The sequence below is a fragment of the Choloepus didactylus genome, assembly GCF_015220235.1.
Source record: "Choloepus didactylus isolate mChoDid1 chromosome X unlocalized genomic scaffold, mChoDid1.pri SUPER_X_unloc3, whole genome shotgun sequence".
NCBI classification, from domain to species: Eukaryota; Metazoa; Chordata; class Mammalia; order Pilosa; family Megalonychidae; genus Choloepus; species Choloepus didactylus.
Genome location: NW_023637623.1, coordinates 1,056,806 through 1,080,593, shown reverse-complemented (window position 1 = coordinate 1,080,593; position 23,788 = coordinate 1,056,806). Strand labels below are relative to the sequence as shown.

General features: G+C 55.4%; 1 protein-coding gene across 2 annotated transcripts; it reads left to right on the top strand.

Moving 5' to 3' along the window:
• Positions 1 to 2,744: 2,744 nt before the first annotated feature.
• Positions 2,745 to 23,411, top strand: PLCXD1 (phosphatidylinositol specific phospholipase C X domain containing 1). 2 transcript variants are annotated; one of them, XM_037824660.1, is made up of 7 exons: positions 2,745 to 3,160; positions 8,192 to 8,331; positions 11,801 to 11,937; positions 16,393 to 16,521; positions 18,513 to 18,668; positions 19,740 to 19,923; positions 21,477 to 23,411. In XM_037824660.1, exons 2-7 carry the CDS (start codon positions 8,211 to 8,213, stop codon positions 21,737 to 21,739), a joined length of 990 nt encoding a protein of 329 aa, XP_037680588.1. In that variant the 5' UTR covers positions 2,745 to 3,160; positions 8,192 to 8,210; the 3' UTR covers positions 21,740 to 23,411. The 2 variants fall into 2 exon arrangements, with proteins under 2 accessions (XP_037680588.1, XP_037680589.1); XM_037824661.1 differs by having other exon boundaries at positions 3,091 to 3,160; positions 8,117 to 8,331.
• Positions 23,412 to 23,788: the final 377 nt, after the last annotated feature.

Genomic DNA, 23,788 nt, shown 5'->3' with positions numbered 1-23,788 from the left:
CTCCCAGGGTGGCCTGAGGGAGGTGGGTCCCCCAGGGCAGTGGGTCCACAGGGAGGTGAGTGCGTAGGGAGGTGGGTCCCCCAGGCGGTGGGTCCACAGGGAGGTGGGTCCACGGGGTGGGTCCCGAGAGGCTGGATGCCCACATGGGAAGGGCACCCACTGTGGGGTCAGGGGCTGCCCGTGGCTGGTTGTCCCTGCTACCCTGTCCCTGGGGCCAGGTGCCCCACCCCACACCTTTACCAGGTTGCTCTACGGTGAGTGCAGCTGGTTCAGGGCCTGCTGGGTTGGGGGGCGGTTGTGACCTTGTCTGCATTCCTGAAGGACACTCACCCTCCCCGGTCACTCTGTTAGGAAGGGGACACCCTGCTTGTCATGTGGGGTTTGAATGTCACACAGCAGAATATTATTCACCCAGAAACAGGAAGGACGTTCTGATCTCACTACAATGTGGAGGGACCTCGGAGGCACGGTGCTGAGTGGAACGAGCCAGACACGAACCTATCAGAGAGGCTGTCTGGTTCTGTTGCTACCAAATGTCCACAACAGGTAGGTCTGTGGGGAGAAAAAGGGCTTCGTGGTTCCCCAGGGGCCTGGTGGGGTGGGGATTGGCTGCTTCATGAGTGGGATCTCCTTGGGGTGAGGAAAATGACCTGGCTCTGGATAAAAGTGATGGTTCCACAACCTTGTGACTATACCAAATGCCGCTTAAAAAAATACACCAACTCTTACAGATTTTAAAAAAGAAGAGCCACCCGCTATCCTCAGCTTGGGAAATCACAGATGACCCTTCAGGTTTTGTTTGTTTGCTGAGGATGTTTATTGACCGGGTGAGCGTTTACTGGTTGATCTGCTTGAGGGGCATTAGCTGGGGGCATTTGCTGACCAGATGAGCATTTACTGATGGTGTTGTGCTGAGATGCAGAGGACACAGGCCCTGCCCTCCGTGCTAGAAATAAAACAGCAATCTCTTTAGTTCACGACAGCATGAAAGGCAGTGGCACAAAGTGCTTAGCTACTGGGAGGACAGAGACGCTCCTGTCTCAGGGCAGCTGGGAGGGCTGCATGGTGGAGGCGGCATTTGAAGTGGGGAAAGGAAAGGAGTTCAACTCCTGCGGAGGAAGGGGTGAGATTTCCAGTAGAGGGAGTAGCTGCAGGAGAGAGACGTGTTAGTTTCTTGCAGCTGCTGTGACAAACTACTGCAAACCGGGTTAATTAAAACAGCAGAAATGTATTGTCTTCCAGTTCTGGGGGTCAGAAGTCGGAAATGGGTCTCCCAAGTCCACAATGGACTAAACTCAAGGCGTGGGTGTGGCGTTGCTTCTGGAGGCTGCAGGCTGAATCGTCTGCTCCGTTTTCCAGGCTCCAGGGACCCCCACATCCCTGGTCATGGCCCCTCCTCCATCCCCAAGGCCAGCGGCAGGGTCCAGTCCTGCCCACCCCCCCCCCCACTGCCACTGCCTCTTCTGCCCCCTCTCTGCCTTTAAGGGCCCTGGGATGCCCTTGGGCAGTCCAGGGTGCCTCCCCCACCCATCATAAGGGCCTCTCGCACAGCCCTCACTGCCCTCGCCGCTGCCCCAGCACACGCACCGTCCCAGGGATTCAGGTGTGGATTTCTGGGGCGCATTAATAGGTGCACCCCAGGCAGATGGGGAAGGAAGGGAGGCCAGAGCTCAGGAAGCTTCTCCAGAAGGTGAGGGAGGGCGGTTTTATTCCAGAGGCACTGGGGGTTCCTGAAGCTGTCAAGGTTGCTTGGGCATCAGCACCCCATTTTACAGACGCAACTGGGGCCATGGGCGTGTGGAGGGAGGAGGGGAGAACGGACAACTGGGGGCCAGTGAGGGGGCTGCAGGCTGGTAGGCAGAGGACTCTCAGTGAAAAGCAGGGAAGGGAGGGAAGGAAGGAGGGAGGGAGAATGGGGAGGAGGGAAGGAAGGACGGAGGGAGGGGAAAGGAAGGGGAAGGAGGAGGGCAAGAGGGAAAGGAGGGAGGGAAGGGGCAGCAGGGGATGGAAAGAGCTGAAGGACCTGGATCTGGAATGTGAGGGGGAGGAGAAAGCAGAGGTGATGGATGCACAAGGAGCTGCCCGGATGTCCACCTAGGACGACACCTGGCCCCGAGCGTTCCAGGGAGGAGAGGAGGGTGCTGGGGAGAGAAAGGGGGCGAAGCGGCCGGCATGAGGGGGCCATCCCCCAGGGACGTCAGGCCCTGAGGCGGTGCCTTGGCCAGCACTGGGCGGAGCCCACTGCACTTGTAACCACACACTCACCCCTTGCTCCAGTCCCGGTTTGCAGCCTGCCCTGGGGAGGAGGGTGCCCAGCATACCTGTTCCCAGTGGACGAGACGGCGGACACTTGGAGGACAAGACCAGCTGCGGGTCCTGAGTGGGTGTCCTGGTTGCAGGCAGGGTCAGCGTCCAAGGATGGCAGGGGTCCGTGGGGTGGGCGTGGCATTGGGGGTCCACGTGACAGACGGAGGCCCTGGCATCAGTCCTGATGCAGCACAGGGGCCACTCAGGGTGCCGGAGGCTGCAGAGGGCCGGCGCCCCAGGAAGGATGCAGAGCACACGCCGATCAGGTTTGCTCAGGGATCAAAGGCCTCACAGGCGCCACCAGAGATGTTGCAACCTGGGGCTCCGGAGGTGAAAGGGCCGAGAGCGAGGTCCTTCCTTGGGGTCGGGGTGACCACAGCAGGACGAAATGGGAGGAGGACAGATGAGTAGGACACACAGCCCAGTTTCCCCATCCTCACGGTTGGACATTGAGGATCCTGTGTGCACAGTAGGACATCTCGGTGTCCATGGGTGGGTCTCCCCTGTGAGGACTCTGCACACAGTAGGACATCTCAGTGTCCCTGGGGTCCCCTAACCCTAACCCTTCCCCATGCCCCAGGCAGGGCCGACTCCCAGTCCGCAGGAGCGAGGCCCCGAGTGTCTGCTTGGGCAGCTCCCTCCTACCCACCCGCAGCTCAGGCTGGGGTGAACCCGGGCTGGCCCCTCCTCCCCAGCCCTGGCAGGGGTGTGGGTGTCCGTGTGGCCAATCCCCGTAGGGCCGTGGCTTATGTGTGCTTGGGGAAGTATTTCTGGGCACAGTGTCCGTGGGGTGGCAGGAGGCTGGTGCAGCCAGGAGGAAGCGTGGCTTTCCCGGACCCGGAGGCTCAGGGAGGTGAGTGCCAGAGGGGTCTGAATCTAGGAGAGGAGGGGGCTGTGAGTGAGGACAGGGTGGGGTCAGGTCCCTGATGAGGCTGTGGGCTTGGGGTGGGACCCGCAATGGGCTTCGTCACATGTCACCCCTGAGACCCGGGGTCTGGTGGGGGCAGGAGGTGGGGTGCCCGGCGGCTGGTGCTGGGGCCCCCCGGGTGGGGTCGCCGCCAGGGAGCAGCCCCAGGGGCGCACGTGCCGCTGCTGTGCTCAGTGCTCAAGCCCCCCCCCCCCCGGGTTCAGAACGCGCGGCCAGCTGGGCCCCGGCCCTGCAGGGTGACTGAGTCGCTGTCCGAGTCTGTGTGGCCGCCAGCTTGGGCGATGGAGGCTGTGCTGAGGATTCTGACCGTTCCCACCGGGCCCCCGGCCGTGTCCAGGAGGACGGATGTGTGAGGCGGGGGAGGCTGGGAGAGGATGTGGGAGGTGGCTGAGCCTGGCCGCGTGTGTGCGCATCACCAGTGAGCTCACGGGACAGCTATTTCTTGATTCTCTGCTATGTGACAGTCACTGGCGAGGGGTGGAGCTGCCTGCAGGTGGAGGCAGCAGGTGGAGCTGCTCCAGGTGTGTTGTGGATGAGAGCTGGAATGTGGACCTCGGCTAACAGGGCCCAGCCGACTGTTTCAGGAAGAGGCCTGTGGGATCTTCCCTGCAGCCCCTTCGTCCTGCGTGGGTTCTGGAGACAAAGTGCAAAGGAGACCTGATGAGGAGGGGTCAGTCTTTCTAGGCTGGTAGAGGCAAGGCTTGTAAAGTTCCCGGGCGTGGAGCGGACCCCAGGTCAGGAAGGCCGCCGTCAGGGCAGGGGGGCCACAGCCCAGAGCTGCTCCTGGGTTTGGAGCTAACTGTCAGCTGTTGCTATTTGCACCCCAGATGCGCTGTCCTCGTGAGTCCGAGCGAGTTGCTCGGGAGGAGATGCAGTGAGGACGGTCCATGCGTCTGGGAAGGCAAGGGCCAGCAGAGGTGCAGGGTGTGTGTCCTGGCTGCAGGACAGTTGTCCTCCCTGCCAGGGGTGTCCCACCACCCTCACGCTGGGGCAGGAGGACGGGGTGGGGCCTCTGCTCCAGGGAATGCCCCCAAAAGCTTTTCTTCACCTCCCCTCACCTGCGTTTTCACCTGTCGTGGGAGCTGGACATAGACCCCCCTCCCGGTGGTTCTGCAGGTTCGGGGAGAAACACACAGCACAACATGCCCTGAGCCCTCAGGAAGTCTTCTCTGCCGTATCCTGAGTTGATGTAGCTTCTCCCTGTTATGGGATTGAAAGTCTCTGGTTGGAGAAAAACCTGGCCTAAAGCCGGGGCCGTCCTTCCCAGTTCAATGGTGAATGTCCTGTGGGGGACCATGAGCTGTGGACACCCCAGTGTAATGTAGCTAACCCTAATTATTTTCTTCCCGCCCTTCCTCTGGGCTCTTCCCTGAGAATCCATGTTCTGGTGGAATGAGAGGACAGAATGGAGCCACCCCAGAAGGTGGAAATCAGCCCCTGCCTCTTCCCTCCATGTGGCGCCCCAGGCCTTGTTCCGGATCTCGGTGAAGGTCATTCCTGGGAACTCCTGGGAGGCAGGACGATCATTGTGAGGAAACTGAGGCACCAAGAGGCTCAGGGTGGCTCCAGGCCCCCACGTGGCCATCAGGGGAGCCCAGCTCAGTGCACTGAGTTCTGTCTCTCCTTTGGGATCGACCAGCTGCAGTTTAACAGGAATAAGCCTTTAGTGCTGGGGTGGGAAGGGCAAATGTACACACAGACCAGCTGCTGTGCTCCTCAGCCTGCTGCAGAAGGGAGGGAAGAGGCACCCTCATGGTGCATAGCTGTGAGGCAGGAATCAGAGAGAGAAGAAGGGAGACCCGGGGAGCCTGGCCACAGGAGCAAACCACAGGGGAAGCAATTCCTACCAGGGCGTCACTGATGCACAGACGTGGTGCATTTTCTCCCGAGAAGGAGCCTGACACCCACCCTTCTCTGGGACCCTCCTCCCACCTGGCTGCCTGCCAAGGGGCCCCTGATGATCTGCTGGTACGGCCGGCTCTTAGGGACCCCCTTCCCGGCCAGCTGAGTCTGGCTGAGCCTAAGCTGTCGCCGAAGCCCATGGAGCCTGAGCTGTCACCGAAGCCAATCGAGCCTGAGCTGTCACTAAAGCCCATCGCGAGCATGACACTTATGTCCAGGGTGTAGGAGAACTGCATCCCCAGGGTTGGGGTTCTGTGCTTAGAGGGCTAAATTCCTAGGCTCTCTTTGCTAAGCCACCTGAATTCCTGATGGGATTTTTTTCCCTTTTCTGTGTCAGTGCAAATAAATTAAGTCCCAGGAATTATTTGACTCTAATAAAGGAATTGTTACTAGCAAATTGATCAGAGGGCACCCAAAGAACAGATGTAGTGGCACAAAAGGAAGGGCATCATTTCTCAATTTCTAAGTTTGCATTTTAGTTGGATTTCCCCAGAGGAACAATAAACACTTGTATAGATAGAAATTCCTGTGCCTGTAGGCAGGGAGGCAGAGGTGTTCTTAAAGAGTTGGGGATCCTGTATAGTGTCTGGGGTGAGAGCCGTTTATTCATGCACTCCACAACTACATGTTAAGGGTCAAGAATGTTGGTAAGGGGTGCAAGGTTTCTGTCACGGGTGACAGGAAAGATCTGGCAATGGAAGGCGGTGAGGGCCCTGGAATATCGTCAATGTGATTAATCTCACTGAAGGGTATCCTTAGGAGCGGTTTAGATGGGGAAGTTTATGTTGTCTATGTTTCCACAATTTAAAAAAAAAAAAGAGCAACTAAAGAGACAATGACAGTTAAATGCAATAGACGATCCTGGTGGGATCTATGAAGAGAGGAGAAAAGGCTCAAAGGGACATCACTGGGTCATATGAAAAAACTGGAACATAGAGTGTAAGCTTTGTATCAATGTTAAATTGCTTGAACTTGATAACTCCCTTAAGGTGGTTGTTACATAAGTAAATATCCTTGTTCTTAGGAAATGTACATAGAAGTATTAAGTGTTCAAGGAATGGAGCATGGTGTAAACAAACTACACTCAAGTTTCGGAAACTGGATTGATCAGATAGATAGATAGATACATGGACACATAAATAAATGATCTAAATAGATGACAGAGGTTATATTGATAGATGATAGAGATAGATAAATAGATGGATATAGATAGCTATTAGGTAGACATGGATAAATAGATGAGAGAGAGAATGTTACAGCAAGTGTGGCAAAATGTCAAAACTGGTGGATCTGTGGATCTGGGAGGGTGGGGTATGTTGATGTTTTCTGTAGGAGTTTCTGTTATGTTTGCAACTGTCCTGTAAGTTTGAAATTATTTCATGATAAGAAGTTTACAGAAAGAGCAGTACATGCTGAGGAGGTGCAGTAGGGGTGCTGGGAAGGGGCTCCGGCAGGTGAGGTCCCTGTCATCAGAGGACTCTGGAACTTGTGTGGGGGTCTGTGTCTGTCAGGGATCTCCAGGGAGACAGACCCACAGGATGTGTGTGTGCACAAGTGTCCATGTGATGTGCACGCAAGTGTTCATGTGGTGTGTACACGTGCATGCATGTGGTGTGTATGTCCATGTGGTGCGTACACATGCATGCATGTGGTGTGTATGTCCATGTGGTGCGTACACATGCATGCATGTGGTGTGTATGTCCGTGTGGTGTGTACACGTGCATGCATGTGGTGTGTATGTCCATGTGGTGTGTACACGTGCATGCATGCGGTGCGTGTGTATGTCCGTGTGGTGTGTACACGTGCATGCATGTGGTGTGTATGTCCGTGTGGTGTATACACGTGCATGCATGTGGTGTGTGTGTATGTCCATGTGTACGTACACATGCATGCATCTGGTGCGTGTGTATGTCCGTGTGGTGTGTGCGCATATGTGTCCGTGTATATATATACATATACGTATATGGAGAGAGCTGTTTTGAGGAACTGGCTCTGTGCCCACGGAGACCTGCCAGTCAAGCAGTCACACCTGGAGCTGCTGGCCACAGGCCTGGGGTCGGCCACAGAGTCCTGAGGGTAGGGTCACCACTTCCAGCCTGGGGCCTAACTCATCCCGCGTGGTAGAAACTGGCATGGGGAAGACCCACTCGATGCCCGGCTCATGAGCATCACGGACCTCCCCCCCATGCCAGTCTGGGGTCCCGTGTCCCCTGGGTAGGTCTCAGGCAGGTGTGTGATCCCACGTCCACTTTGTGGGGCTGGGGCCCCGTGAGCACCCAGGGGTGGGCTGGGGACAGTCCCCTCCTGGAGGACACTGGAAGGCAGTGTGTTAGCTGAGACGCTGTGGTGGGAACTGGGGGTTTGCCTTGGAGGTGGAAAGGTGGAGGCAGGTGTGTCCCTGGAGCCTCCGAACGGGGCTCTGGAGAAGGACAGGAGGGGGCCCCAGTTCTGCAGAGCTTGGGGTGCTGGACAGCAGGGGACCCTCTCGGAAAGAGCCAGAAACAGGCCCGGGCTGGGCTGCCCTGACCACGAGGGGAGAGACCGACCTCCAGCCTCTGAGCAGCCGCTGAGGTCCGGGGACAGCCTCTGAGGGCCCCCAGTGCCTCTCATGCTACAGCCTGCAGTGCACCCCCAGCTCTGCGGGGTGACGCGACCATCCCACTCCACTTCCCAGAGGGGGTCCGGGTGCGGGGCTCCGGAGTGGGGGCGGGGAGTGTCCGTGGTTTGCTCCGAGCTCTGCGGGGTGACGCGACCATCCCACTCCACTTCCCAGAGGGGTCTGGGCGCGGGGCTCTTTCCTCCTCCCTCCACTCTCCCCTCCCCCCCCCCTCCCCCTTCCCCTTCCCCTGCCATCCCCCATCTCTTTGTCTCTCTCCGCTCTCAGGGTTTCTTCCTCCCTGAGATCCTTTTTTGCTCTCCCTGTACTTCGGAGCAGCCACCCTCTCCCCAGGGACATCTGTCTGCTCTTTTCTTTCAAAGACACAAGCCCTGGGTGACAAGACCCCGCATTTGTGCAGCCCGTTGAGCTCTGCCGACCCTCGTTTCCTGCCTCAGGTCACCGGCCGGGACCCCGATGGGCGGACGGCTGAGTGCGGCCAGCAGCTTCCCGCGCCTGCGCTGCGCGCACGCGGAGTGGATGTCGGAGCTGCTCCCGGGACTCTGGGACCTGCCGCTGCACCACCTGTCCATCCCAGGTGAGGGCGGGGCCGGGCGGCCGGGGCGGCGCTTCTGCGTTTCCAAGCTGGGATCCTTCCTGGAATCGGGCTGGGATCCGTCCTGGTGTCTGAAGGCCCCACGAGGCTGGGCGCAGGCCCTCGCCCCTCCAGGGCTCCCCTTGGGGCTCGCCCCCCAGGATACCCCACCAGATCTGCGCTTTAGCCAGAGGGGTGGGGCCCGTCCTCCCTCCACGTGGGTCCTTCCTCCATGCACATGTGCTTGCACGAGGGGCCTGAGCCTGCTCCTGCACCGGCGGAGAGGAAGGCACAGGAAGGCACCGGACAACATCCTTGTGCGCTTTCAAATAAGCATTGCATGGTTTTGCTGAGGGATAATGGACTTGCATCCTCTAATTTTTACCGCTTTATTGAGCTATAATTCACCTTCCATGCAATTCAACATCTAAAGTGCACAATCCAGTGGTTTTGGTGCATTCACAGGGTTGTGCAGCCAGCTCCACCACCAATTGTAGAGCATTTTCATCACCCCTAGAGAAGCCCCATATCCCTCAGCCGCTCCCCACCTCTGCGCTAGGCACCATCTCCTCTGCTTTCTGTCTGAATTTGCCCATTCTGGGCATTTCCTCATCTGCAACGTGTCTTTTGGGTCAGCTTCCTTCACTCAGTATCATGTTTTCGAGTTTCATCCTCGTTGCAGGATGTATCGGAACTTTGTTCCTTTTCACAGCTGAGTAACGTTCCTGTGCGTGGAGGGAGCACATTTTGTTTTCCGTTCATCTGTTGAGGGACCCTGAGGTTTCTTCCACTTCTGACCGTTGCAAGGACACTGCTCTGGGAAAATTCACTGACCCTTATTTTTCAAAGGAGAAGCTGCCCCCTTTCTGCAGAAGTCCTGGCTTGTTGGCTTTAGTCCCAGAGTCTGGGGATCACGGGGTTCCACGACTGCAGTGCAGCAGCTGGTGGCGATGCAGCGGTTTTGCTGGCGAAGCCAGGGCCCCTGAACCGAGCTCTGCACTCTGGCCGGTGGCCTCAGAGAGCAGCGAGCACCCCCAGGGTCGTCTCCGTGACCCCGAGCCCCAGGCAGGCCACGAAGGACAGAGATGACTGTAGCGGGGAGATACCGACCCCCTAGTCCGAGCACTCCGGAACCTCAGGCGGGGCCTTGTTTGGAAATAGGGGCTTTGCGGATGAATCAAGTTACGACGAGGTAGTGTTGGGCTCAGGTGGGCCCTGAATATGACAACAGCTGTCCTGATAAGGAGAAGAGACGGACACACAGAGGAGGAAGGAAGACAGAGCAGGGACCAGGGAGAGGCAGCCCCAAGCCAAGGGTTGTACTGTCACCGGAATCTGGAAGGGGCAGGACGGAGCCAGCCCGGGGCCTCCAGGGGAGCAGGCACTGCCAGCAGCTCGACGTGGACATCTGGCCTCGTGTCCAGGAGAAAGGATGCTCCTGCTGCTCTCAGTGGGCTGGTTTGTGGTGACCTCTCACAGAGCTGCAGGGAGCTCATCCCCATGGGGCCACGAGAGGGTCCAGCTCTGGGCTCTGTGGAGACCTGGGTGGGGGGCTGGCGAACCTGGCCCAGGCCCCAGCTCGGCTCTCGATGCTTCTCGGGTCCCCCCAGTCTGCCGACTTTCACTGGGTCATTTCCCAGGCTGGGTGCTGTGCTAGGAGGCCTCCTGTTTGCTTCCCTAAAGCCTTTGCTTTCAGAAATCCCCATATGGAAACAGGTTGGCAGCTTGAAGAATTTATTTCAGGTAAAGTTCTGATGGCTATTAGGTCGGAGTCATTCAAGAATCTGCACAACGCAGAGAGTCAACGTTTAAGTATAAAGTTTAAGATTTATTAGAGGAAGAAAGCAGATGGGAGCCAGCGAAAAGAAAGAAAATGGCTCCAGCTCTCTTTCTGAGAGCGGCATTTTTAAAAGGATAAACCACGTGGGGAGGGAAGGGTGTCCTGTGCTCATCACCTTCTGAGCTGACTGGTTGCTAGGACTCTAACACACAACTCTTCTTTGATGTGCACTGTATTATCTATGTGGAGGAAGCAGGCCTTTTGGATTGCTTGTGGTGGTTCATCTTATGGACCTATCTGATCTTGTCTTATCCACCTTTTGGGGTTGAGGCACCACTGCGACTGGGATTTCTAAAACAGCCTTTAACCCTTAGTTTATGGTGCACCTGGTATCTATGAGATAAGCAGCAGGGCCCCTGGATCAGACACTCCTTCTGGGACTTTTTTCTGGGGTCTGACAATCGCTGCTCCTGTTTCAGAGGGGTTGTGATGAGTCCCCTCTTCGCTTGCCCTTGGCTCGCCCTCCTGTCCCTGCAGTGGACCCCAGAGCTCTCCCTCTGTCCTTCCTGAGGATTCCCCTCCATCCCAGGAAACTCAGTCCAGGACGAACCTGAAAACCATCGCCTAGTCCACTGCACACAAAGGGTTACCCTTCTTAGCATGGAAAGCGTTCTTAAGAACTCTTAAGGGCAGCAGGGCAATTCAGATAAGAAGGAATGGAAATGAAGAAGGAATACTTCAGAACTGCCCAAACCCATTAGTCGTGGACAAATGCAGAGTAAAACAAGGACATTCCTTTTCACTGGGCACATGGGAGAAATCAGAGAGGTTCCCAATGCCAAGTATGGATCCGAATGGGGGTGCTCATTGGCCCCCTCGGGTGGGAGAGAAAACCCAAACCCTGTCGAGGGCAGAGCAGGTAACTGTGCTCTCTGGCTGCTTGGCTCAGAAACTCCCGTTCCAAGATTTAATCTGAAGGAAGCAGCAGGTGGGCGTGCACAACACACACCCAAGTATTTGCTGCAATGTTGCAGCAATGTTCCCATATGACTGGAAGAATAGAGAGCTGATGTTTGCTCTAGCAATTAGCATGTATCACAAACTGGGTGGCTGGAAATACAGGAACTTGGTCTCTGCCAGTTCTGGAGCCAGATTCCTAAAGCAAGGTGTGGTCAGGGCCGAGCTTCCCCAGGAGGCTCCAGGGGGGGCTCCTTCCTGCCTCTTCCAGCTCCTGGGGGCCCCAGTGTCCCTTGGCTTGTGGCTGCGTCACCCCAGCTCCACAGCACCCCAGCTCTGCATCACCCCAGCTCTGCGTTTCCCCAACCCAGCATCCCCCCCAGCTCTGCTCCGTCTTTGCATGGTTTCCCGTCTCCTCTCTATCATCTTCTCTTCTCACTCTTTAAGGACACTTGTCACTGGATTTAGTCCTCCCCCCCACCCCCAACCAGGATGAGCTCCTCACCTTGAGACCCTAAATGATCACATCTGCAAAGACCCTGCTTCCAGAGAAGGTCCCTCTCCATGGCTCCAGGTGGACGGGAAGTCCTGAGGTCCCTCTCTGATGGGAAGTCCTGAGGTCCCTCTCCTTGGCTCCGGGTGGACATTCCCACCGAGCACGTGGTGTCATGGCCACAAGCAGAGGCCCGGGGTGGGGGTGACTAACACACACCCTGTCCCTGTGGTTGCTTCCAGGGAGCCACGACACGATGACCTACTGCCTGAGCAGGACGTCCCCTGTCTCCCGCAAGGAGTCCTGGCTGCTGCAGCTTGTGTCTAAGGTGGTGCCCTGTGTCATGCAGCCGGTGGTGCTGAAATGGTCCATCACGCAGGTCAGGGCCCCGCGGGGTCCGGGGTGCTGGGGAGGGGTCAGAACCGCTTCCTCCTCGTGGGTGAGCAGCTCTCCGCAGCACGCACAGAGCGCACGTGTCCCCCGCGGGGTCCCTGGGCTGGGTCCGCCCTCCGGCCTCCGGGGACAGCGCGGCCTGGACTCGCAGCGCCTGTGTTTCCGGAGCAGCCGCGTCGCTCCCCGGAGACCAGACCAGGAGGCAGTGCCGGGCCCCTGTAACCGTGAGTTTAACTTTTTGAGGAACTACCAGGCTGCTTTCTTTCTTTTTTACTCGCTTTTCTCCTGGAGTTGCAGCCCCGGGCAGCAGGGAGCTGTGGCGGGGAGGAGGTTGAGTCCGGGAATGTCGGGAGACCACCTTCCCAGAGGGTAGGAGGCGGGCAGCGCCCAGCTCAGCCACAGCAGGGGCAGCGCCCGCTCAGTCCCCAGGAAGTGGCCCAGGGGCTGGGGGAGTGCAGGGAGGGACCAGACCGGAACCGGGAGGGATCCGTCCGACAGAAATAATCAGGAAGCAGTGCAAGGCTTTGTTCTTAAACGTCCTAAGAATTATGGAACAACCATGTGATGTGACGTTTTGCTGAACTTAGTACTGATTTTGTAGGGAATATGCAATGTCAGAAAATGCTTAACACAGAATGTTAGTAGAGAGAATTAGAATATGGAAGATGCGAGGATAATTTACATCCGGTAACACGAATGCCTAGGAAACAATACAGAAAGGGAAAACACAATCCTTGTTTAGGGTAATGGGCAGCTATATTATTTTATCCCATGGTTCAAACAGCCGATTAGGATTATATCCAAATTGCACTATTCTCTTCTGAAGTTTATACATTTTCCAAATATTAAAAGAAAATAAGATGCTGTGGAAAACAGCTTGGTGGTTCCTCAAAAATTAAACATAGATTTACCATACGATCCAGTAATCCCACTTCTAGTTAAATACCCAAAGAACTGCACAGCAACGTTCATCACAGTTCTTCACAGTAGCCGACAGGTGGAGCAGCCCCAGTGTCCACGGGCAGGGGAAGGGAGGCACGGAATGTGTCCCATCCGTACCACGGGGTGTGACTCAGCCACTAAAAGGAATGGAGTTCTGGTGCACCCTGCAACATGGATGGACTTTGAAAAAATTACGCTACGTCAAAATATGCCAGACACAAAAGAGCACATATGGCTCCAATTGTGTAAAACATTTAGAATAAGCAAATTCATAGAGTCAGGAAGTAGACTGCAGGTTACCAGGGGCTGGGGGCAGGGGGAAATGGGAAGTCAATGCTTCAAGGGACAGACTTTTTGTTTTCTTTTCTTTTTCTGAAGTTTTCTGTTTTGAGTGCTGACAAAGCTTGGGTAATGGACGGTGGTGATGGTCACACAACATTGTGAAAGCCACTGAACTGCACACTTAAAATGGTTAAAATGGCAAATTTTATGCTATATGTTTGTTACCACACACAAAAAAAGCTTTTTGTTTAATAAAACAAACAAACAAACAAAAAACAACCAAGCACATATTTCACCAGCTGAAGAAATGCACCATAAACACTGCACCAAAACACAAACAACTTACAGGAAATCGTTGCCTCCAAGTGGGGGTCAGGATTGTACCCCCTGGTACCCACGCCAAGGGAGAGGGCTTGTTTTTTTTTTCTTTTTTTAAATAGTACACTGCTCTGTTTGCAAAAACAAAATAAAAAACAAAATAGAAAAACTAAGTCTTTGGAAACAGAGGCCTCTCTGTGCCTGGAGGGTGCTCTGCTGGGGGAGACTGTTTCCTTTCCCTTTGTTTTAAATTTATATTAATTTTTGCTTTTTCTATAATTATTTTGGGGGAGAGGAAAGTACCATTTTTCCCTTTTATTCTATCTTCATATTAATTTTTGCTTTTTTTGAGTATTATGTTGTGGGAAGGGGATAGTATTGATTTCTTGTACTTTTTGGTTTTAATATTAACTTTTTCTGTTTGTGTAGAAGGGAGAGTTCCATTTTCTTTTACTTTTTATGTTATTTTTTACTTTTTCCACTATTTTTTGTGTAGCGTGCCATGTTCCCCCTTTATTCTAACTTCGCACTGATTTTTGTTTCTTTCTAGTATTATTTCCTATGGCGGGAACTGTACCATTTTCTTAATTTTTAAAAATATTGTGTCACTTTTTCTATTATTTTGTGTAGAGGGGAGAGTATGATTTTTTCGCTGTATTTTTTGCTTTTTTTATAATTATTTTGTGTAGAAAGGAGGGTACCATTTGCTTTTTATGTTAATACTGTTTTTTACATTTTGCATTATTGTTTTGCTCAGTGCCTTTTCACGCATTACCTTGCAGTCTAGGGGTTGGAAATGTGAAGTAGGTCGGGGGGCTGGTTCCTTCTGGAGGGTGGGGGAGACCCTGCGGTTTGCCTTGTGAAGTCCCCAGAGGCTGCCTACAGGCCTGGCTCCCGCTGCCCCATCCCACCCCTGCTCTGCTAGGACATCCCTCTGCTCCCTCTGCACCACCCTCACATTGCTCTCCACCCCCCACTTATCAGGACTCTGGTGGTGACATCGGGAAACTCCTAAATCCAGGATAATCCCCTGTCCCAGATCCTTGATTTCAATCCACCTGCAAAGTCCCTTTTGCCAGGCGAGGAAACGTAATTCCCAAGTTCCAGGGGTCAGGACGTGGAGCTCTTTAGGGGCCATAACTTCGCCAACACACAGAGCAAAGCGGGCAGGTGTAAGGAGCCTCATACGAGTGGCACCCACTGTAGCCTCCATGTCAGGAAGGAATGTAGAGTTGTGGGATTGTGGAGAAGCAGGGGAGACTGGAGAAGCAGGGGAGACTGGAGAAGCAGGGGAGACTGGAGAAGCAGTGGGGTGATGTGGAGAAGCAGGGGAGACTGGAGAAGCAGAGGTGACTGGAGAAGCAGGGGAGACTGGAGAAGCAGGGGAGACTGGAGAAGCAGTGGGGAGATGTGGAGAAGCAGGGGAGACTGGAGAAGCAGGGGAGACTGGAGAAGCAGGGGAGACTGGAGAAGCAGAGGAGACTGGAGAAGCAGTGGGGTGATGTGGAGAAGCAGGGGAGACTGGAGAAGCAGAGGTGACTGGAGAAGCAGGGGAGACTGGAGAAGCAGGGGAGACTGGAGAAGCAGGGGTGATGGGAGAAGCAGGGGAGACTGGAGAAGCAGGGGAGACTGGAGAAGCAGAGGAGCCTGGAGAAGCAGGGGTGATGGGAGAAGCAGGGGAGACTGGAGAAGCAGGGGTGACTGGAGAAGCAGGAGTGACTGGAGAAGCAGGGGTGACTGGAGAAGCAGGGGAGACTGGAGAAGCAGAGGAGCCTGGAGAAGCAGGGGTGATGGGAGAAGCAGGGGAGACTGGAGAAGCAGGGGTGACTGGAGAAGCAGGAGTGACTGGAGAAGCAGGGGTGACTGGAGAAGCAGGGGAGACTGGAGAAGCAGGGGTGATGGGAGAAGCAGGAGTGACTGGAGAAGCAGGGGTGACTGGAGAAGCAGGGGAGACTGGAGAAGCAGAGGAGCCTGGAGAAGCAGGGGTGATGGGAGAAGCAGGGGAGACTGGAGAAGCAGGGGTGACTGGAGAAGCAGGAGTGACTGGAGAAGCAGGGGTGACTGGAGAAGCAGGGGAGACTGGAGAAGCAGAGGAGACTGGAGAAGCAGAGGAGACTGGAGAAGCAGAGGAGCCTGGAGAAGCAGGGGTGATGGGAGAAGCAGGGGAGACTGGAGAAGCAGGGGTGACTGGAGAAGCAGGGGTGACTGGAGAAGCAGGGGTGACCGGAGAAGCAGGGGAAACATGGAGATGGAAAGTGCAGGTTCTGGAAAGGAGCAGCCCCTGCTCGGATCTGCGATTGCTGCTGTGTGGAACCGCTGGCCTCTAGCTGGAGGAGACAGGAACCCGACTGTGCAGATAGCTCAACGGTGTCATTTTTTCCCCTTATTCTACCATCATAGGAGCCTTTGCTTTTCCTGGTGTTATTTTGGGGTGCGGTGGCCCCTTGCCCAGCTGTGACAGCCCCCTCCTCTTCACTGATCTGGCACCCGCAGTCCCTGGGCCTGTCCTGGTGCTGATAAGGCCGGGCAGGAGGCTGTGCCCGGGCAGGGCCCTGGTGGCCCTTCCTGGGACTACCTGGGAAGAGGGTGAGGGTGAGGCGACAGGGGCGTCCCCAAGGGCAGGGTCCAGCCCAGGGTTGGAGGTGGGGGCGGGGGGCAGTGCCCTTTCTGCAGGGGCGGGGCCAACCCGAGCTGCCTCCCGGGACGGAGCCGGGCAGACGGCGTGCACCCGCGCGGCAGGCCGTGCCTTTCCTGGGACGCTTGCGTCCCTCGGCTGAACGCAGCCGCCCTTCCCAGCACTTCGGCGGGGGTCTCCCAGGAGGGGCGGCGCTTTCCGCATGCAGGCCCCTCCGCAGGCGCGCCCGAGCCTCGCGCCTTCACGAGCGGCCTCTGCCCGCAGGTATTGACCGTCAAGGAGCAGCTGGACACCGGCGTGCGCTACCTGGACCTGCGCATCGCGCACATGCTGGAGGGCTCCAAGAAGAGCCTACACTTTGTGCACATGGTCTACACCACGGCGCTGGTGGAGGTACCGCCCGCGGGGAGCGGGCGGGGAGGGGGCCCAAACCAGGTGCAGGCGGGGAGACGCCGACTTGCAGCAGCCGCCTCGCGCCCAGCGCGTCTTTCCAGAGCCAAACCCGGGGTCCACTGTTGCTCAGAGGTGGTTCCACCCCAGCGGCCAGTGGGAAGCCGAGGGACGGCTCCACGTGTCACGGCCAACGCTGGTCACGCAGGGAAAGATGTGCTGAGTGTTCAGATTCACACACACGCAGCGATGCGCTGGGGGGCGGGGTGGTGGGGGAGCCGGGGTGTTTGCAGCATTTCCAAGAATGCTGACACCCTCCACTCAAACATCTTTCCCGGCACCAGGGCAGACCTTGATGCTCACCCAGGATGTCTTTCTGTGCTTCACCTCCACCAACCATGCACGATTTCTGAGCTTGCTTCTGGTATCCTAATTTCCCAAGCGCCCCTTGGACTTCTGCAAAGTGGGTCCCTGGTTCATCTCCCTAACTCCAGTTTAGGCTTTTTTCAATCCATTCTCTAGCTGGCTGCCAGAGGGGCATTTCAAAAATCCATATTTGCTTCAGTTACTATCCTGCTTAAAACCTGCCGACAGCTGCCTGTATCCACCTTGCACGCCCCATGATCTGGAATCATGTCCTGCAGGCTCTCCCACCACTGCCCTATGCTGGCCTGCACACTCGCACCATGGCCTGCACACTCGTATCTCTCCCAGGTCCTGCACCTTTGCACATGCAGTGCCCTCAACTGCAGTGTGCATGCACATACATGCATATACACATGCATGCACATGTATGCACACCCCCACATACGTGTATGCACATGCACGCACCCCCACATGCACACACATGCATGCACATGTAAGCACACCCCACATGCACACACGCACGCATGCACATGTAAGCGCACCCCACATGCTCATACACGTGTGCACAGGCATGCACACCCCACAATGCACATACGCACGCATACACATGTAAGCACACCCCCACATGCACATCACGTGCATGCACATGTATGCACACACCCCACACATGCACACACACACTTTACCCAGACAACTTGTGCTCTTCTTTTCCCCTTGCTGAGCTGTCCCCCTACCCCAGTGGCTTCTACCCCCAGCTGTCTTCCCCTGGGCAGTGAGAGGCAGGATTGTGGGGCTGCCTGCTATGCAAACAACGTGTTCTGCTGCGGTCGCAGTTGATTCGTCGGGGGGGGGGGTGGCGGCCGGTTGCTAAATCCTAGGCTCTCAGGATTGCTTGGAGGGTACCGGCGGCGGGGGCTCTTTCCCGGAGGCGAGGGCGAGGCGGGGGACTTGGCCAGGTCCCCGGCGGGGTGGCGTGCAAAGTATGGAGGGCGGCGAGAAAGGAACAAGCGGGACACGGTTCTTTTAGGGTGAAGAAGCCAAGAGAGAGAGAGAGCTTTATTAGGGGAGAGTACAAGCTTATATCGGGCGTTTAGAGGGCGGGGTAGCTGTAGAGGTTAAAGGCTTGGATTGGTTCTGAGAGGGCGCGGAGGTTGATTGAAAAGGGGCGAGAGTTGCTCCGGTAACGGTGTCTGGCAACAATGTATGCGCACTGGTGGTAATGGGAGTTGCACTGGCAACGGGGAGTGTCCGGGCAAGATAAGGGGGTGGGGAAAAGGCGGTTCCCTCCGGCAAGCCTCCCCTAACAGTGGTATTTTGGGTGAGGAAATGGGGCCTGCCTCCGGCCTCACTTTCCCAGGCCCGGGGGGCTGCGGAGGGCGCTGTCGCCCGTGCCCACCACCCTCCCCAGGGGCTGATCAGGTCCCCCAGCCCAGGCCCGCCAAGTTGAAGCACGTAATCAGTGTCCCGCATTCTGCATCCTCCCCCACCACGTTCTGCAAGCCCCCCCATGTGATTGACACATGCTCTGAGTGAATTTGGAATGAATGAGTGAGCACTGCTTAGAAGTGTGGGGAGTGGTGTTTCCCTGAGCCCTAAAGGATTTCACTCTGGTTTCTTCCCCTTCCCAGGATACACTCACAGAAATTTCCGAGTGGCTGGAGAACCACCCGCGGGAGGTGGTCATTTTAGCCTGCAGGAATTTTGAAGGGATGACCCAGGAGCTGCATGAATACCTCGTGGGCTGCATCAAAAACATCTTTGGAGACATGCTGTGTCCCCGAGGGGTGAGTGGGGGCCGCCCTACCCTCCCAGCATTTCTCCTGGGCCAGGCGGGCAGTGGGACTGCGATTCCTACGCGGTGGTCTCAGGGTGGGATCACTGCCTTAAATCTGGAGCCAGAAGGAGCCATTTACCAGGGTCGTCTTGGTTCCCACTGTGAGGAGGGCGCATGTGCTTTGCCTGCTGTGGGCAGTTTTCATGTCTGAAGTTCGACTTGAGGCTGGAGCCAGTGTCCATAAATCTATGACTTGCTTAGAAATTATCCCAGCATTTTGATTCCATATGCACCAGTGAAAGCCGTCCAGCATACGTTCTCCGCCTTGTTGGCGGGAGTGACACTGTTCCCTGATATCCAGGAAGCTGGGAAAGTTCAATCCACTCCACTTTGGGGTTGAGGTTGTGGTTACATTCACGAACTCAAACACCTTCACATTTGGCCCTTCTCCGATTACATCCTTTGAGACTAAGAAAAAGAAACCCGGTCCTTGAGTGTGGTGCTGCTCTAGGAGAGCAGACAGCACTGCGGCCAGTACCGTCCAGTCACTGAGTGTCCAGGAGCTAACGGAGGAGTGCGCCCAGCTCCTGGGGTGCGTCTGTGACTGATTTGGGGACCATTGTTGATGGAGGGGCCTGGGCGGCTGCACTGCGAGCACAGTGGACGCTGTGGGTGCCATGCCGTGATGTTCCCTTCCTGCACAGACAGCTCCGTGTCCCCTGAATGGAACACAGAATAAAAATCCATCTTATTACTTACACCAGGAACTCACCGAGGGGAGTTGGCTCAAATACCTCGATGTGAGCTTGGGGTTTGTAATTTTAAAGAAAAATGCTGATGGTGTCCCAGGCGCCAGCCCTCCCCTCCACCCCCATATGGCCCTCGAACTCACCCCCAGGTGCCCCCCAACCTTGCCCCCAGATGACCCCCGACCTCGCCCCCAGACGACCCCCAACCTCACCCCCAGATGACCCCTGAACTCACCCCCATATGACCCCAGACCCCGCCCCAGATGACCCCTGACCTCACCCTCAGACTCCCCCAGACTGCACCCCCGCCCTAAGCACTGCATGCCTTCCAGGAGGTGCCGACGCTGCGCCAGCTGTGGAGCGCCGGTCACCAGGTCATCGTCTCCTACGAGGACGCGCACACCCTGAGCAGGCACCTGGAGCTCTGGCCCGGCATCCTGTACTGGTGGGGGAACAAGGTGAAGACCGACGAGCTCATCGGCTACCTGGAGTCCATGAAAAGCCGCGGCCGCCCAGGTGGCTCCCCTCGTTCTCAGGCGGGGAGGCTGGGAGAGCACAGGCCACGCACCTGCTGTCTGGGGACACGGGCTTGATTGTAGCCTCACCCAAAACATTTCTAAGGAATATACACTTGTGGTTTGTGTGTGTATGTATGTACGAGTACATATACACGTGCACATATGCACACGTATACACATACAGATATAAACACACATATACGTGTACACACAGACATATCCACATAATACCCACATACCCACATGTATACATATATACATATACATATAAATGCACACACATATACATGTATACACATGTATGCATATGCATACATACACACATATATACCCACATATACACATATACATATAAACGTACACACACCCATATATACACATAGACAGATAAACATATGCATATGCATATATGCACACACATAAACATATACATATGCACACACATACACATGTATATACATATACAAATATACACATGTACACATATACTTATATGCACATATATATACACATACATTTATACAAACATATACACATACACATATATGTGCACATATACATATACAAATATACATATACACACAAACATAAAAATATACAAATATACACATACACAAATGTATACATACATATATCCCATACACACATATATACATATACATACACAAATACGCACATCCATATATACACACATCATATACACACATATACACATATATATACACATGTGCACATACCTTTACTCATAAATACACACACATATGTATACATATACACATACCTTTACTCACATATGTAGACATATGTACACACATGCACACATATACATTTACTCGCACATAGACAAATATACATACACACATACACATACCTTTACTCACACATAGACACATAAATGTGTATACACAGGTCCCGGGGCCCTGCAGTTATCACCCTTGTCACGAATGAGCAGCTGATTGTGGAGTGTGCATCTGTGTGTGTGTGTGTGAGCCCTTCGTCCACGACTGGCCGTTCACTCGGTGCACGTGGCCTTTTCTCAGGGCCAGCACCATCTGTAAATGTTTCCTTAAACAAACAAAACAAGCTGCACTCAGCGACCATCACCTGCCCCAACATGTCTGTGACTGTGAAGGCATTTTGCCATGACTACCCCCGCCTGCTGATGCCGGCTGCTGACTTGAGGGGCTGGATGAGGGTCCATCTCCCCTGAGACGGTGTGCGGACCCATCCCCGAGGGAGGCTGGGGATGTTGTGTGGACCTGTGCTCCAGCAGCCGTGTCCATCTCCAGCTTACCCTGGATGCTGCCCTTATGCAGCTCTGGGTCTGCCTACCGGTTTGTCCTTCTAGAAAGGAGCTCTTGCCTTGGGGCCCATTTTGGTCACAGTGGCAGAGGCTGGTGTTGGGATCCCCGTGAGGGTTCTGCACCTTCACTAGCCCCCTGGAGCTGGCCCCTGACCCTTCACCTCCCAGGAAGCCCTAAAGGTCAGAGCAGGTGGGCGGAGGCTGCGTGGGGGAGAAAGGCCACCCTGTGATGCCCCCTCTTGTTTCAGACGGGCTGTTCGTCGCGGGCATCAACCTCACGGAGAGCCTGGAGTATGTCTTGGTGCACCCGGCCGCGTCCCTGCAGAAGCTGACGCTGTCCAACCTGCCGCGCCTGAGCGCCTGGGTCCGCGAGCAGCGCCCGGGGCCCGCGAGGGGCTGCACAAACATCATCGCCGCAGACTTCGTCGGCGCCGACAGCTTCGTGGGCGACGTCATCGGGCTCAACGACAAGCTGCTCTGCTGCGGACAGTCCCCTTCAGTCGAGTCCTGAGGCTGCGGGAAGGATCCTAGCCCAGTAAGCGTGGACACTCCAGCCGCGTGCCCCCAGCACAGGCACCCGTGGGATCCGGAGCAGGTCTGCTCGGCCTCCTCTGGCCTCCTCAGGCTTCCCCGACCTGCGTGTCCCCTGGAGCTGGGCCCATCCTCGTTCTTCACTTTCTCTCCCGGGATGGATTACGATATGTGCAGCCGAGAAAACGTGATTCCACCGTAGCATCTTAGAGGAAGACTTACCCGTGAGCGGGGGCTTCACACCTCCAGGTTCCAGCCCACCTGTCTGGCAAAGAAAGGAGCTCCCGGTCCTCTCACCTTTGAGAACAGTGGGATGGAGCTTCCAGGGGCTTGACGAGCTCAAAATTACCATGTGGCTTGGATAGGACTGAGGGTGTGTGAACCTGCTGAGAAAAGCATGAGAAACAAAGGAGAAGTAACCAATCTTTAATTCTCATGGAAAGCACAGACTGTTCTCTTTGCCCTGGCACCGCAGCTCTCCTGGGGCTGCTGGTTTTACGTTGTCTTTTCTGACGGTTCAGAGGGATGAATTTAATGGAGGGGGGCAGGAGTTTATTTCAAAGATGAAAATGAGCAGCAGAGATAGAACAGTGTTGGAGACACGCTGCCCTCCCACTTCCCAGAGGCCTCCATGGTGCCTTCTCCATGCAGGTGTCAGTGGAACAGGTATGAGCAGGTGTGACACAGGTATGGAGGGCTGTCACCTTACACAGCACACCTTGCACACCTTACCACTGCACAGCATCCTCCTCCCTGTCCCTCGTGTCCTGCTCACACCTTCTCTCTCATCCGCCGCTTCCAGGAAGGACCCTGACCCTCCTCCTCTCCCACTGCCCACGAGGCCCAGCTGTGACTCTGCTTCACAGAAGGGCCGGCCCCCGCCCCTCTCCAGCCCTCTGCAGCCCTCTGCAGCCAACGTGACCGGGTGACAGCTGCCCTCTTCCCTGCCTCTGCTGCCAACCACCGGTCCTACTTGCCCTCACGCTCACCCTTTAGCCCTCTTTGTCCCCACCTGTCCTTCTCCCCTTTCTCCCAGGCCTCCATGGGTGTTTCTTTTGCCCCCAGCCCTTGGGCCAGACCTGCCATCTTTCCGGCAAGCCCTTGCTCTGCCTTCCAACACCCGGGGGCCAGATTTCAAACCCCCACAAATCCAGGAGCCCCTCATCTCAGCAGGTGGCTTACAGAGCGGGAGGGTTTGGCTCCTGGCCCAGTAACGAGTTTGAGCACAGCTCTTACTTCTCCTGCCCTACGAGGTGCCTCGGAATTCTTGTCCGGCTGGCGTCCTGGGCACCCCCCTTAGCATTAGGTTTTCCAAGTCTGCATCGGAAATGACTGTTTAGACCAGTTGGAATGTGTTCTCCTTGGGATCTGCTTCTGCTTTGAGTATCCGGTTGCCAGGATCAATGAGAACCAGTGGGTTTCCAGGGGCTGCCTCAGGCCTGCAGCTTTCCTGATCAGGCTTCCCGAGGAGCAGAGCCTGATGCTCAGGGAGATCAAGCTGCAGACGAGGTACACGGTTAATAATGAGTCACAACATAAGGACCAGTATTTCCCTCTAAACCTGGGTCATGGTCACCTTGGATCTGGGACAACAGGAACCATTTAATTCTGCAGAACAATTAAAAGCAATTAAAGCCCAAAATGGGCATGAATTTTTGTTGCAACACACTACTGGCAGCCCTCACCCTAATTTGGGGGAGGACTTTAGAAACTGGTGATCTAGTACTTTAGGCAGGTCTCCAACAGTTTTTAGTGTTTTATTTACATAAACTCAGGGAATGGATCAGATTTTGAATTTTAGTATTTTAAGCTCTTTCTGGGGACATTAAGCAAAGGTTCTGTGTTTAATTTTAAAGATGAATTTTGGGGGACTTTTGTATTTGGAGGAACATGTCCGACCAGACAACATCTTTCCCCAGGGAATGACTTCATGGTCCACCACACAGGGTCAACGGAGAAATAACAAGCGGGAAGGCGGCCAGGCGCTGATCTGGGTCTTGGACTTGCGATTCTGGGTGCAGAGATTCAT